The sequence below is a fragment of the Hyposmocoma kahamanoa genome, unplaced genomic scaffold, assembly GCF_003589595.1.
Source record: "Hyposmocoma kahamanoa isolate Upper Pololo Valley unplaced genomic scaffold, ASM358959v1 114, whole genome shotgun sequence".
NCBI lineage: Eukaryota > Metazoa > Arthropoda > Insecta > Lepidoptera > Cosmopterigidae > Hyposmocoma > Hyposmocoma kahamanoa.
The window spans coordinates 807,464-822,757 of record NW_020653383.1 but is presented as its reverse complement, the minus strand read 5'-3'; the positions used below and the strand labels follow the sequence as shown (position 1 = coordinate 822,757).

At 33.0% G+C, this 15,294-nt stretch overlaps 1 protein-coding gene across 4 annotated transcripts in view; it reads left to right on the top strand.

Annotated features, from left to right (window-relative positions):
• The window catches only part of LOC113239718 (fasciclin-2), a 195,611-nt gene extending 181,299 nt beyond the window's left edge, over positions 1 to 14,312 (top strand). Inside the window, exons 3-16 of one of the 4 annotated variants that reach the window (XM_026476812.1) lie at positions 588 to 748; positions 1,367 to 1,491; positions 3,094 to 3,234; positions 3,327 to 3,461; positions 3,877 to 4,184; positions 4,264 to 4,385; positions 4,474 to 4,624; positions 4,714 to 4,906; positions 5,028 to 5,302; positions 5,558 to 5,708; positions 5,797 to 5,986; positions 9,029 to 9,224; positions 9,812 to 9,880; positions 12,718 to 14,312. In XM_026476812.1, coding sequence (XP_026332597.1) covers positions 588 to 748; positions 1,367 to 1,491; positions 3,094 to 3,234; positions 3,327 to 3,461; positions 3,877 to 4,184; positions 4,264 to 4,385; positions 4,474 to 4,624; positions 4,714 to 4,906; positions 5,028 to 5,302; positions 5,558 to 5,708; positions 5,797 to 5,986; positions 9,029 to 9,224; positions 9,812 to 9,880; positions 12,718 to 12,847 — 2,347 coding nt within the window. In that variant the 3' untranslated portion in view covers positions 12,848 to 14,312. Of the gene's footprint in view, positions 1 to 587; positions 749 to 1,366; positions 1,492 to 3,093; positions 3,235 to 3,326; positions 3,462 to 3,876; positions 4,185 to 4,263; positions 4,386 to 4,473; positions 4,625 to 4,713; positions 4,907 to 5,027; positions 5,303 to 5,557; positions 5,709 to 5,796; positions 5,987 to 6,697; positions 6,862 to 9,028; positions 9,225 to 9,775; positions 9,881 to 12,717 lie in introns of those variants that run through there. The other 3 variants (XM_026476811.1, XM_026476813.1, XM_026476814.1) reach the window with 3 other exon arrangements.
• Positions 14,313 to 15,294: the final 982 nt, after the last annotated feature.

Sequence of the window (15,294 nt, the reverse complement as noted above, 5' to 3'; positions counted from 1 at the left end):
GACGTTTATTAATAAACGATTCCATACTACAGATATAAAGCCCTTATTTGACTTTAGACTTACACAGATTTATACCTATTTTGAACTATGATGAAGTCTGGTATTTGTCTATCGAGAAGACTTAAGACAAAACCGCTAAAATCTACCTTATACGTATAACCAGGCTGTATACTAAAACATGTATTCATTTAATAGATCTCTATGTACTATTGTATCTTTTATTCTCCCATTGACACTTCCTACTCAATAATCGATGTGCTATTTTTAAAAAGAAGTTACTTTAAAGGAGAAAGAGGAAATAATTTGACTACAGAACGTATTTATAGTAATCTAGTGTAATGTGCACACCACACCTTATTACTTGGTCAACACCTTTAATACAACGGAATTCACTTCGGCGGGCTCCGGTGTAGTAATAACCCAGAACACCCAGAACAAAATCAATGTAGAAAAGTAATTTTCTCAAGTTTGTTCCAAATCCAACATCCACAGTGGAAACGACTAAAGCTCATGATCTAATTAAATGAAGATCAATTGGAACTTGTTTGAATCTAAATAAAATATCCGTTTCTTCTGTTTCAATACAGTCCAGGTACCCGACCGGAGATCTACACGGAAGCTCAACCAGCGAAGCAATCTCAACTATTGTACATTTCGTCGATAACTCCTGCAATGGCGGGAAATTACACCTGTGTCGCTGCTTACGCTAATATACCTCTTAGCGACAGCGTCGTTTTAGATACTATCGGTAATATTCATATTAATTAAGTAACAAATACTAAAACAGTAATTAATTTAAATACACAAGCTGTGGTAGCCTAGTAAATTGACCTAACACCTTTCAAGCCGAGGCCGTAGGTTCGAATTCGGCCTCGGACCTTTGAGTTTCTTGGAATTTATGTACGAAATTTAATTTAAAATTTACTAAAAGCTTTTCGGTTAAGGAAAACATCGTGATGAATCCTGCACGTCGAAGAAGGTTCACAGGCCTCGGAGAACGTGTTAAGTCCTTAACCCGATTTAGGCCAGTGTGGTAGACTATGCCTAAACCCTCGCCTGAGAGGAGACTCGTGTCTATCAGTGGGACTGGGTTGATGATTATGATAAATATAAATATAAATATAAATGGCTTGATGATTATGATGATAATGAGGAATTACTTTTAAATGTTCCATACAGGTCGAAACTCTATTCAATAATGACATCAACAAAACTGAAACTAGTCGCGAAACTTCGTATATATTTTGTATATTATATACATTCATTTAGAAAACGAATTTGTGAATACAGCTCCGTCTAACGTCGATTCCATTATAACGATGTAATAAAATAAGATGGAAAAAGTAATGTAATATATTAATTACAGTGGCAATCACATGGACAAACGCAAATGAGAACCAATACGCGACTAAGGGCAAGGAATTCAAAGTCATGTGCGAGGTGACTGCTGAACCTGCTCCATCAGTAGATTGGTTCAAAGAGGGAACACCGGTAAGAAACAGGCATTAAAAACAAGATAAATATAATATTTTGATGTAATTTATTACTATGCAAACATATTATTGTGTCCAAATGAAAAATAAAGGGAAAGTCTGGTATTTTGGACCATATTTTTTTTCAATCGCGTTTTACATACATATTTTTAAGATTTTTACTAACGTCTTTTGTATGAAATGAAACAACAAGTAGTATACTTTGTATTTATTAAGCATTAGTCAACATAATTATTATAAACATCTAATAATCTTTACAATTATTATAATCATAATTATTATAAAGATCGGAACTTTGTTCCAATTTAGCTGACTGGTCCCGAGTTAAAACAAATAAAAAAATACAATGAAACATAACATAACATACATAATAATTAGTCCAGGTAACAAACTTACTAATAAAAAAGAAAGCCCTTCACATGGGACAATCATCACAAATGTCAGAATTTTGAGTACATGGTTTTTGATTCCAATTATGCAACCGCACACACTGTGTCCAATCAACTTTGGGAGCTTTTTGTCATGGCAATTTCTTTTGCAATTAGGACACTCATTATCCTTGTCCTTGTATTGAAATGATGGTGTAGTCGAGGCTAGAACACCCCTGTCTAGTCAATCACTCTCACATTGTAAAAGTCTAAGACTCGTGCATGTGGGTGGTCATCTACGACAAAATGGTGTGATCTCCATGCATAACCGATTCCTTGGAGATCGAAAGGGAAAAGCAGATTAAATTTTGCAAGTCCATTGCTTCCATACATCTAATCTGATGAAATATCGAAAAACAAGCAACTTTAAATTGGTGCTTGAGGCATCTGCATTTATGAGAGCACTATTAGTAGTGTTTTTTATATCTACGGAATTATTTATATCTACGGAAAGGTTTACGCTAAAAAGAATCTGAAGATAGTCAGTAACAGATATGGATACCTCTGAAAGCTAGAGCGTGTTAGCACGATTTTCATTTAGCGCCAAATAGACGCCTGTTTTGATAACATTGAACTTGAACAAATTTAAAATTCTAACATAACAAACATATACGTATTTCGGTAGAATTAGGAGCCTTAATTAAATAATAACTGGCTATGAAATACAAACAGTTTTTGAATAATTATGTAGAAAATACTTTCCACCAACAAATTTTTTTTTCTTTAAAATTACTCGGCCTCAATCCATCTAAGTCAAAACTCAACTCACAGAACAAAATTCAACTTTTTTTTTAAAAAGAGGAAGTTTCTGTATGAGACAGTAACAATACCTTGAAAAATGATAAATTTTTACCTATGACGCTGTTGTGGCCGGTGTGGGATATTGTTTCTTTTTGGGATACCAAGTGACGGGACGAATAAGTCGTGAACCTGGTAGTATGCGACACGCCTGTCTAACATTTGCAGTGCCACTTAAAGCTTTAAATCACAAAGATCTCAGAGGCACTGTCACATGTTGCCACTGCGTCCGTCACCTTGAGACATAAGTTGACCAGTCCGTTGCGCTTGTAATTTCACTAGCACCCTTACCCTTCAAAATCGGAACGCAATAATACGATAATAGGACGGCTTAAAATACTACATAAGGTTATAAGGGTTACATTTTGTTTTAGATTTCAACTGGAGACAGATACGTTATCCATACCAACGGTCTTTTGATAAAGAACGTTGAAGAAAGCGATGATGGTACTTACACATGTCGGGCTATTGTGATTCAAACTGGTGAACTTGCTGAGAGAAACATAAGAGTAGAGGTAATTGTAACGCCTATAACAACTAATATAATATGTTATTTATGAAAATAAAAAAGTATAATGATATATTTTTTTTATTAATGGCTTTGTAGGTCTACACGGCACCAGAAATGGAAAAACGTGAGTTGCAAGTAGAAGTGAAGGAAGGCGAAACAACTTCAATTATGTGTAAAGCTAGGGGCAAGCCTCCTCCGAAATATTCTTGGATCAAAGCATCTACTCGCGAAGTAAGTAAACCGTATTTCTACTTTCGTATTTGTTTCATGTTCAAAGATCGATATTCTTAAAATACTAAAAGAGTCTCTATCGTACTCAATCTCTATCGTAACTTCATTTTTATTTGTAGTCATTACTAAGTTTAGCTAAGCGCGAAATTTCATCTGGAATCTTAGGCATCTACTTAGTACTGCCACCTTTATTAATTTATTACTAGTATCTGGTTCAAATATTAAGTTATGTGTTTTATTTACTCAACTTGTTAAGATTTTTTATCTCTTTTTGTACTTCGGCAACTTCAACGATTATTGTTGAATTTTTGAAGCAACTGTAGTAGTTGAAGTTGGTAAATATATCTAGGGCAGCTATTGTTTGTTACTATAATGAAAAATCCACCCACATTGTAAACTTAAATGTTTTTTTTAGAACTTGGCCGGAGCATCCCGATTCAAAGTGAATGAGATCACTGGTCAGCTAACTTTTGATAGAGTCGAAGCTGGTGACTACGGCAAATACATTTGCAGTGCGGTCAATCAGGCGGGCCAAAACGAAACCGAAATTAATGTGGAAGTACTTGTACCGCCTAGAATATTTGAACTGTATAATATCACTGCCGATTTAAATGCAGAAGGAAGACTAGAATGCAAAGCTACTGGAAGACCATCGCCGAGAATTAGTTTCAGAAAATTGAGCAATGCAGATCCTTTCGTTACAGGGTCTAATGACAACGGAAGGTATAATGTTCTCAAAATAACTTGAATAAAATGTTTAATGTTTAAAGAGTTAATAATAAATTCATGGTACTAATTTCAGAATCACAATAGAAATAACTGAACGTCAAACAGGTGACCAAATGCAAACGCGTGGAATAATTAGTATTTCAAAGCTGAACAGAACAGATGATGGCTTGTATGAGTGTCTTGCGGAAAATAATGGTATGTAGAAATCGACAAAATATTATACACCGATAGTTGCGGTTTGGCTATAGTGCCCACGAAATAACCATTTATTTTTCTAATATAGCTGGTCAGGCAAGAAAGAACGGTCACTTGACTGTCCAATTCCCGCCATCCTTTAATCACATGCCCGACGTGCCAATTTGGAGTTGGAATGGACAACCAGTCAACCTTACTTGCATTGCTGAGAGCATTCCCAACGCAACTATTAAATGGAAGTAAGTGACATATTTTCTCGACTCATACATTAAAAAAAAGTTACTATAGCTATGGTAGAAGATAATGAATAATATTTTTTCTTTCACAGGTTTCACGAATATGACCTTATCGAAAATCCTCATGTTAGAATTTATGGAGCTGGTCCTATCAGCTACGTTACTGTGACTCCATTAGACCCAGGTCTATATGGAAACTACAGATGTATTGCTACAAATAAACTGGGAGAAGCCGAGCACGTCATACAATTTAGACAGGCTTTCCCTCCTGCAGCAGTTGTTCAAGTAAATAATGGTTTCAAATACTAATTAACACGTTGTGATAAAGTTTCAGTTCAATGAAGGTAATTTTTTTGGAAGTAAGATACAAACAATTTTTTGAACGGGCATTTTATATTTCTTGCAGGCAAGACAAGACATAATAACAGCTACTTCAGTGTCATTTAACATCGTTGGTCCAGCAGAAGATATGGGTCCACCAATTCTTGCATATACAGCCCAATACAAAGAGAATGCTAATTTTGATTGGAACCTCGCTATGAACAGAACTTGGTCGGTAAATTCTCCGTACATTGTCGAGAATCTTCGACCAATGTTTAAATATGACTTCCGATTTGCTGCTGTAAACCAAGTGGGAGCTGGTCCGTGGGGTTCTCCCCTCACTGTTATAATGCCAAGGAGGTAAGGTTTGCTCTAATTATCCTTAAATTTAATTTCCAAGCTAAGGTCATGCTCTCCAAAATATAAGAAGTTGGAATAAGAAGTAAATGAAATTACCTGATTCAAGAACAGTAAAAAGTGAATAGTTTTTTGGTAAACTTGCCGGCAGGCATCGTAAAAAAGTTATGGAAAGTTGTAAGACTAATTGCGAACTACCATAAATAAATTCAAACTTTAATAGTTACATATTGAGACATTTGCTAAACTGTTTTCTAGATCTCCACCAGAACAGCCAAAATGGAGAGAGGAACATATTACTTCGGAGTCGCTTATACACGGAAAATATGCAGACAGATACGAATTACAGTGGAGGGTACCAGCACATAATGGAGAACCCATCGATATGTATGAAGTATCGCATTGTCCAGTCAGTAAATACTTTATTAATCAGGGTTGTGTTGATTGTTCGTGTTTCAGTACATATTAAAATTGTATATCTATATTGCCCATTATAGGTACTAAAAGTAAGCGGCGAATGGCGAGTAGCTGATGAAAGTCAATGTGAAAAAGAAGAGCTTAAATTCGAGGCCATCTCTTACGAAGTACGCGGCTTGATCCCCGACACCCGGTATCGAATGCAAGTCCGAGCTCATAACATTCTGGGGTACTCCTTGCCAGCGCAGCTCTATATCCAAACAGCCCTCGGTGAGTACAACCAAGAAACTAACGAAGTCCCGCTAAGGGCTGGCTTCTACGACGTCTATACCGCTCCAGATCCTCTAGGCCAGTCCAAAGCGTCGACAACAACCGCCTCTCTCATTCTCGTAATCATCTCTGTGTGTTTTCTGTGAACGTCTTTTGTTTAAGTATCAGTGAATTTATTTTAAGAGTTTTCAGTTCTGCAGTCTTTGTCAACTTTCCAGTGGCTCTCTTTATGTAGACTTGCTTTTGCTTTATTGTAAGTACAATTATTTTAAACACATCTTTAGATTTTTGGTCTTGTGATTTAATTTAATTTTTTTTTTAATTTTCTTCTCATTGTCTCATTGTAGTAATCTCTCTCTCTCACTTGCCCAGTATGGGTAGCTGGGACTGAATTGTAATATAAATGATAGGTACAAATGAAATGAATAATTGTGCAAATGATTTGTGATTGTGTGTTTATGTACTATGTTTTTGCATGCATTTTTTATAATTTTGATATTAACGCTATTGTATTGTATTTTTTGCGTAACTTTTCAATTATAATTTGTTACGAATTTTTTATACTTTCGAATTTATAATTGACGACGTTATATTTTGTTGGTGTTAATTTATCAGTGGTAAGTTTGATTTCATTTGTTGGTTTGCTTGTTTTCTTAGAATTTATTTAGAAAGCTTTGAATTGTGATATTTATCATAAAAAATGTTTTCTAGGTAATCCAAGTGGAAGTCCAAGTTTATACAGATGGGCTCCTACAAAAATGGATATCATAATCGCTATTATAATAAATCGTTTTATATAAATCCTATCAACTTTAATCAAAAAAGCGACTGTTGTTGTTTAGGGAAAATAATTGTTGTGATATAATTATTTATTACTGTACATAAATATAGCATTTCCTTATTTAATCATGAAATGATTTTGTTGAATTGACAGAGTGTCTATAATCAGTTTTGCAGTTATTATAAACAAAATTGAGTTTTATAAAATTTTAAAGATAAATAGAATTTTGTGCATCCTTAAAAGGAAATGAATGAAATTTCAGTAAATTTGTAATAAATTAACACTGCCAAAATATGAAATCGTAATTGTAGATACCTAATTTAAAAATATGCCAAAAAGTTCAGGCATTTGTAGCTTTTAAACTTCGTATAAGTATTAAATCATTGTGTACGAATTTTTGACGACTATTTTGTCCTTTTTGATAAGGTTTAGACTAAAACATAGATTAGGTATAAGTAGAGAGATGAGTCGTCCAACGGAGAGCAAAGATAAAGGTTTTGTATTTAAAAAGCGTTGAAGCCTAGCTAGCGAAGAATTCTATGAGAAATGAGAAGTTCTAAATATGATCTGTTATTGAAGAACAACTCGACCAATGTGAAAATGTAATAAATGTTTTAAAAGTGCTAAGAATTTGTTTTCCATCTCCAAATAAAAATGAATGAAGTCGTCCAATATTCTTCTTCTTGATAGTGATAATTCATGCTTTGAAATAAATTAATCGTAGCTGACAAATTGTTACCAACTTCATCCATTTTTAAGAAATAGATTTAAAACCTAACCATCACCGGATACTTTGTGTAATAGAACCCAAAAGAAAGCTGTCAAGATGTTAACCAAGAAACCAATCCTTTTTTGAATGTCGATCGTTTGACAACTGTGTTTGTGTCGCCTTGACTGAAGTTTGGGTAATTATATTTCATAATAATATTTTATAGTTGATGAACCTGCTATATCTATAGTTTTCTATGGAATGAACTAATTACCTTTGTACTGCATGATGTTAATGCTAGTTGTGTCACCCTTTGAAACCGTTAAATTCACTTTTTCCGCTAGCATCTAGCATGGTTAGTAAATCAAATTATTAACCAATACCTTTATATATTTTCAATGTAATCTTTAGTACCATTATTACTAAGGTTTATCTTCACTATCTATAATCGCGAATATTATTAGTCATTTACAGTAATATGTGAAATTTCTATTAATTTTTGGCCATTTAGGTTCCCCTAGTTGGTACCCCTTAGATTATCCAAGCATGAATACCCCTACAAATTGCCAATTTCCATACTATATTGTTCCTCGTCATCCGGCAATTTCGTGTCATCTAGAAGAACTGTATGTCTCCTTTATTAGAAGCAACAATACATTTGTTGATTGGAATAGGCTATTTAATTCAGGCATCATTGCCGAGACCTTTTTTCAAGTGGTTTCTTTGACATATTTGTGTATTTTTTACATTACATTTGTTTACATATTCATCATCTATCACTTGTAATTTTATTAAAACCAACAAATGTTTCGTTGTTTTCTTTATTACTTTAGGGTTATTTATTATAAGGTGATGGTTATAGATTCTTTTAGGTTTTTCAGTTCCGTTATTTAAAATTGTTATAACAGAATATTGTTTCTAGATTATCGATATCGCTTATAGTTTCAAAACTTTGTCATGGGGTTTGAACATTTATGTTGCGTTAATCGAAATTGTTTGGAATGTTTGCATCTTGACAACTTTTCTTTTATTGTTAATCCTAAGGTTTATCGTTTATGCATCATTACTTCATTTTTCATCATTCATCGTTTCATTTTCATTCAAACCCCATTTCATTCTAGCGGAGAGCTTTCTACTCCAAATTTAGATTGGTCCAATTTATTTAAAGGTGTAAAATTATCGGTGATTGGGTGCACGTTTTCTTGAACTGAAAGCACTCCTGTAGGTCACCATCTACTTGATTGTAATGAGTGTATGGACTGCTTGTACCGAAACTGTCTCTTCTCACTGTATGAACACAAGAGCCGAAGCATTTATTGCAATCACTATCGCGTCATCTAACATCTCCAGCTTTGCAACGTGATGCATAAAACTAACTATCGTTTAAGAGCAGTAAACATACTATTATATTTTATTCTTGTACTTGTTGAATACGTACTGTTGATATTTGTTTTCTTTTATAGTTACAGTTTTATCATTTATTGTTTAGTGTATACTGCTCTTATACACCCGTTAATTTCAAAAGTTTCTACAATATTGTCAATTTCAACAGGTGTGGGGCGATCTGATTATGCATCTTCCCAACTTCTCTCGAGTGGAGCCATCATTGGCGTGGCTTTGGCTGGAGTGTTCTTTTGCCTTATCGTCGTGGACCTTTTATTACTTTGCTTCCGACGACAAGGAGTCATCGCAACCCTTTGCGGTAAGAGAGTCAAGAAACACAACGATGATGAAGCCAAACTCGGAAGGTAATTATTTTTTCTTTTAATAACAATTTTTATTGCGTCGGATTAAATTTAACTTTAGTTAATGTCATTAACTAATTCAAAATTATGTGTTCACGCGACAGCACGTCATCGATTTCTTATTAATATATTTTTATAATATATTTATTACTTTCTGTTTCTTTATTGTGTCTAACTTGGTCATGTTGTTACCTTGTGACCTTTATGTTCTAGTTTGTGTCCATTTTATTTTAGCCTGTATTAGTCACACGTAGTTACTCGAGTCAAGTATGGTCTTCATAGCGACGTAATTAAAATTAAAATTCCACATGGAACAGATAAAATAATAAAATCCTATTCTGTCAAATATCTTCTTTCGTTAGTCAATAAAAATCGAGTAATACTCAATCACCATCAAGAAATTACAATAAAACCAAAACTGTAGCGTGACAACAAAAAGTTATGATGATAAACGTTTAACCGAAGTTATAAATTATGAAATGTCTAAGACCAATCTTGATGAGATATCCATCCAGGCTAGTCTAGTGTCGATGAGAGATGTTTCTTCCCGCTAGTCTGTACGGTTGGCGCTTCCCGCTCCCTTATTGCAGCACCAAGCCGCGCGCGCCGCCCTCCCCCGCACCGTTGCCGCCGCCCGTCAAGCTCGTGCCCACCCCGACGTAAGGCACTTCATGTTTGCATGCTTTGTGTGTGCGGATGCTCTGGTTCGGCCCCCGTGAAACAAGTTTAGTTTTGGAAACTAATATATTGGCTTAGCCTTTGTACAGATTGGCCAAAAATATGCACATCTTCAGCGTTTTGTAAATGCTTATACAATAAAGATCGTTTGAAAAAATCAACTTATATGATTGGAAACAACGGCAACGAGCCCAATAAATAAAAACGGAAATAAAGTAAACAATGAAAAACCTCCAATCCGTCTTGTTTCATTTTTTCATTGAACAAAATCAATTGCATAGCGTGAAATTAAAACAATAACGCACAACAAAATCAATAAAGCAAACAGTGATATTGACAGGAATAACTAGGCCAATGAAAAAATTCGTAGGGGCCGACCAACTTGTAAATATTGATTTCAAAGCGTGCTTCGCGTGCCTTCTGTAAATATCGCTCGTCTGAATTTGGTAGCAAATAGAGCTTTGAAACAGAAATGTTTATATTTACCAAGTAGTTTAAAACTAAATGTACAGTCTTTGTTTACGAGTATTTTCTAGTGAAGACAAAAATATCGTATAGTGGATTCTTATCGAATAATCCAATTGTCTTTCAAATTAACGGTTTTCTTAAGTCTCGTGTGGTTTTTCTCCTGGAACATCTCTTTCGACTGTTTATTTGTTCTTTGTGATTTACTTTCATGTTTTGTTATTGATTTTTATTTAGAAATCCTATAGAATTAATTTACCTATATATAGAAACACAAAGGGTTATAAGTAAAATTCAATAACTTTAGACAGTGTCTTGATTGGAGATTTCCGATTAAATGATATTTAGGGTCGTATTCCAGAACTGTACTCAATGCTCAAGTCAGGATTTGAGCAGACTTGAGTAAGATTTCAAGCACTTGAAATATGACCCTAATGGCAAGGACTTGAGTATGATTTCTAGTGCTTTGAATCATACTCAAGTTCTGACTTGAGCATTGAGAGAATACGACCCTTAGAATACCAATTACAAATGCATTGCTTCGATCAAACTGCCGTATTGCTTATATAAATGATTATGATGAATGTGAAATACAAAACTAGCTTCAGTACATCTACTACAAGTTTACAGAATGCTTTCTTACCAGTGACCGCGTAAAATGTATTTATAACTGAAACTATTTTTTCGTGAAAAATAGTTTAATTTTCAATGAGTAACAATCGCGAAAACCAAAGAAATCGATATTACGTATGTATAACTTTTTTAACTCTTAGTGAACTGTGCGTTAGTCAAAGTGCAAAATTTGCAAACATTTGTCGAGGTCGCTAGTGAGTGTCATAAATATCGCACTTTATAGTGTATTAACTCAAAAAGTGTATTTTTTCAGAATCGATGAAAAACGAATTACTTCCCACGAAAGATTATTCAAATTTATGTATACGTTAAAGTTTATTACAGATATCTAAACAATTTTCTTCTTGCCCGTAATGTAAAAATGAAACGGAGAAAAATAATTTCATATTTCTGAGTAGGGACTGTTTTGTCTAGCTAGTTCACAAACAAATTGTCTCATTTTGAGTTAAGATATCTCTTAATTGTCTTTTTATAATTTTGTAACGAAATAGTTTTATTGACGTGTAGAGAATCAAATTTTACGTTCAGCAATAGTGTAATCTTGAATTTCACATATTTTGAGTTACAACACGATTGTAAGCAGTGCGATATAAACTCGTCGTAAAAGTACAGCTTGCAAGTTTGATGCAAGCTCTTGTAACCCTATCACAAATTGTAATATAACCCACTGTGAAGCACAAATCACTAACAAAATTTTTATTTCTTCGTTTCTCCCCACGCTGCTCCGGTCTTGTAGCTATGTACCGACCACGCCAGTGTAAGATATACCAAAATGTTTACATACGCATTATATTTTGTCGTTACTAGTGTAAAATATTTGAAAAAAAAATTCATTATTAGCATATTTATTTTATTCAGTGTCATGATATTTTTAATACCATAATATTCATACATGTCTGACAGCATAAAAAAATCTGTTTAAACCCTATACAGATCTGCAACAAGCACATAGAGAAATTCATAAAGAACTCGGTCTGTAACTCAGTTGGTAAGAGCGGTGACTCCGGTATGGCAACAGACGCTGGTTCGATCTATCTGGATCGAAGGAATTTTTCTTTGTGTTGTTCCATCTCGTATCAATAATATTATTTTAGCATTGAATTTGAAGTACCGGAGGACCTAGCACAGTGCTTCTTTGAATTAGTCACTATACATTCTATCACTTTAAATCAATTTGAACTATTTTCTTTAGAAGATAATATTCAAAATGCTAAGTATACTCTGCACCAAAAATGCCTCTCCGGCCGCTGCTCTTTCAGTGTGATTTGATCCTTAATATAAAATTTTGACGAGTCTTGGATATAAATATTTTACACTAGATAATATTTGTTTTTTTTTTGCCTTTGGTGTGCGGTGTTCTTGTAATTAGCTCGCAATGTTCGTCGTTAACATTATTGTTTTTGTAAAGGTTATGTTAAAATAATAAATATGGCTGTATATATTTGTAAATAGATTCTCATAACAATCATATATTATACATGTAATATTTATTAACATATTCTCATTCTGATCACATATTTATTATGTCTTTTAATTCATTTTCATCGGCAGGTGAGATTGAACTACGTTTAAAACTCTTTATTGTTAAGATTTAATTAAATACAATTTAATTTGTTTACATAAAATTAGTTCATCAGTTGTAGATATTTATAAATACGTGCTGTAAATAAAGCTTCGTGGCTTTTTGTAAATTCTATTCTCAAAATGTATCTTTTCTTAGGGATGAAAAGGAACCTCTTAAGGACACAGCGGACGAAGCGTTGAAGAGAAATTCCTCAGTAGAGTTCGATGGACGACGCGTATACGCAACCAGTGGTGGACCAATCATTGGCAAGAATTCCGCCGTTTGAATTTGGAATGTTCTCTAATTGGATAAAGAACGGACGAAATCTCATGTATTTTTGATTTTGATTGGTAGAATGCATTCAGTCGCATTTATAAAACTTTATGGGTATTGATTTATGGGAGTTGCAATGATGCTAAAGTGATTGTTTTTTTTATGGTTGTAACAAGTTATGTTTTGCATTAAGCTCTCTTAACACTCTAATGTTTTTTTTGTAGTTTAGTAAGAATCGTTTTGCGATTATTTTTATGATACGTACCTATAATAGCTAATGAATATTTATTGAAAGCTTTATTGAATGCATTCTGTCATGCAAATGACTAAATACGCAATTTATACATGTGAAAAGCTTATATTGTATTTGTGACAAGCGCGAACAGTATTGGGAACTGCCAAAAGATTGTTACTCTTAATATTAGGTGTGTATTCAGCTTTACTGTCATTATCATTGTTTACCACCTCGTATTTTTGTATCTTCGCCTATATTTTGTAGTATATTAAAATTATTATATACTACATGAAATTTGTGTGGTTTGTACAATTAAGACATCTATTACTTTAAGTATATCCTTTAATATAAGTAATAGGTATTATGAAAAGCTTTTATCCTGACTGCTGGTCCATTTTAATCTGTTTAAGAATTATGTACCTGAGGTTAAGATGACTATATTCTTATCGAGTCGACGGGTTTGTTTAAAGTTTTTTTTTGCCCAGTACTTAGTCATTCAATCTTTTAATGAAATATATAACTTGCATTCATGCTAACAGCTTGTATTGTAACCTTTACTGATTGAATTTTGGGCTTGTGTACAAGGCTAAAGTTCGTAGGTTTCATAAGTTTCACATCATTTAAATCTGCAACGAGAGGTCTTTTATTCAATTCAAATCTGCAAAGATCAGACGGAATCAATTGCAAACAATATGATATAACAACATATTGGCGGAGCCTATGTCTACTCTATTCAAATGGAATAATTCCATCATTGCGCACTTCAGTCTAATTGTATAAAGTACACAAAGCTAATTCTAATTGTTGCTTCAAAAGGTACAAAGTGTGCCTTCTAGTACTACTTCTTTATATGAGGGTATTATATTAGGTTAGTCTACTGTATATAGGTACGTTTTACATACGTGTAATCATGTCACAACTTAGGAATAATAAAACGCAGCTTAGATATGCAATTCAGTGACCAAAAAATGACCACATTATGTATATTATAACACAATATATAAAATTCTATAGCTATATAAGATACATAATCACACTGCCCAGTAAATATCACTCTATAATATCACATGCCTTTGCTAAAGTTTTTAAATAAATAAAAAAATATACGCAAAGTATACCAGCTTATTTACGTATTTATATTAAATTTTAAAATTTAGAATAAGAGAACCTAATTAGCCACAAACTATCCAATTGTAAGATTTGTAAATAAACAAGAAACTTGTAAATATTGCCTTTAGACTTAGAATAATTACTTTGGGGTAGTTTTCACTCAATTTAAACATACATAGTGATTATTAATGTTGTAACAAGAGGACTAAAAAAGTAAAATGCAAAATGAACCCACAGGAGCTATTTTAACTTCCTTTAAAAAGGTTTATTTTCGAAATGGCCCCTTAGTGTATAATTGTAACTTAGAAAATACTTGCTTATTTTCAAGTAAGTACCATGCCGTATTTGTTCAATTTTGTTAAATAATTTTGTACGACAGTCGTATCAACAATTTTTCTTTTTTTTTTTACGAAATCATCACATTATATCATCAAAATCAGTATACAGTTTAGTACGGAATATCTTCATCTATTCTCAAGTCATTCATTCAATCATTTTTAAAGTAAAATAAATCGTATTTTATGCCTCAAACTTTTCAGAAGATCGACGTTTTTATTTTAATATTTTTTTCCATTTCAAATTAAGATTATAATTTTTATTTGTATCAAATAAGTTGAGAATCGCTTTATTTTTATACTGTTAATTTTAATTATAATTTTATTTATGAAGCTCTTATGATTAATATTTTAACAACTGAAAGAATGGAACTGTTCAATGTCTTACATGTACGCCTTGCTCATAATAATAAAAAGGTTTATTCTTAGTATTGTAGCAAGTACGTTATTACATAAACCTAAGTAGCGTGATGCAATCTTGTAGGTACTAGTTAAAAGATATAAAATGTTATGATCTATTTTGATATAGGAACTGGATGTTGTAAACAATATACTTAATATAAAGCTTCTATTATTCACAATTTTGTACGATTATTCTAATTTCCATAGACATTGAAAGCCTTTGAGTAGAACAAATAATTAGGGCTTTGTTATCTTTAGTAGAAATCCTTTTACGACAAAAATAAAAAAGAAACACGTACTATATGTAGTATATCCTATAATATGTTGCCTGTTACCCGAGTTTCTAAGTGGGAGAATAAGTAACGTCAAATATACCAC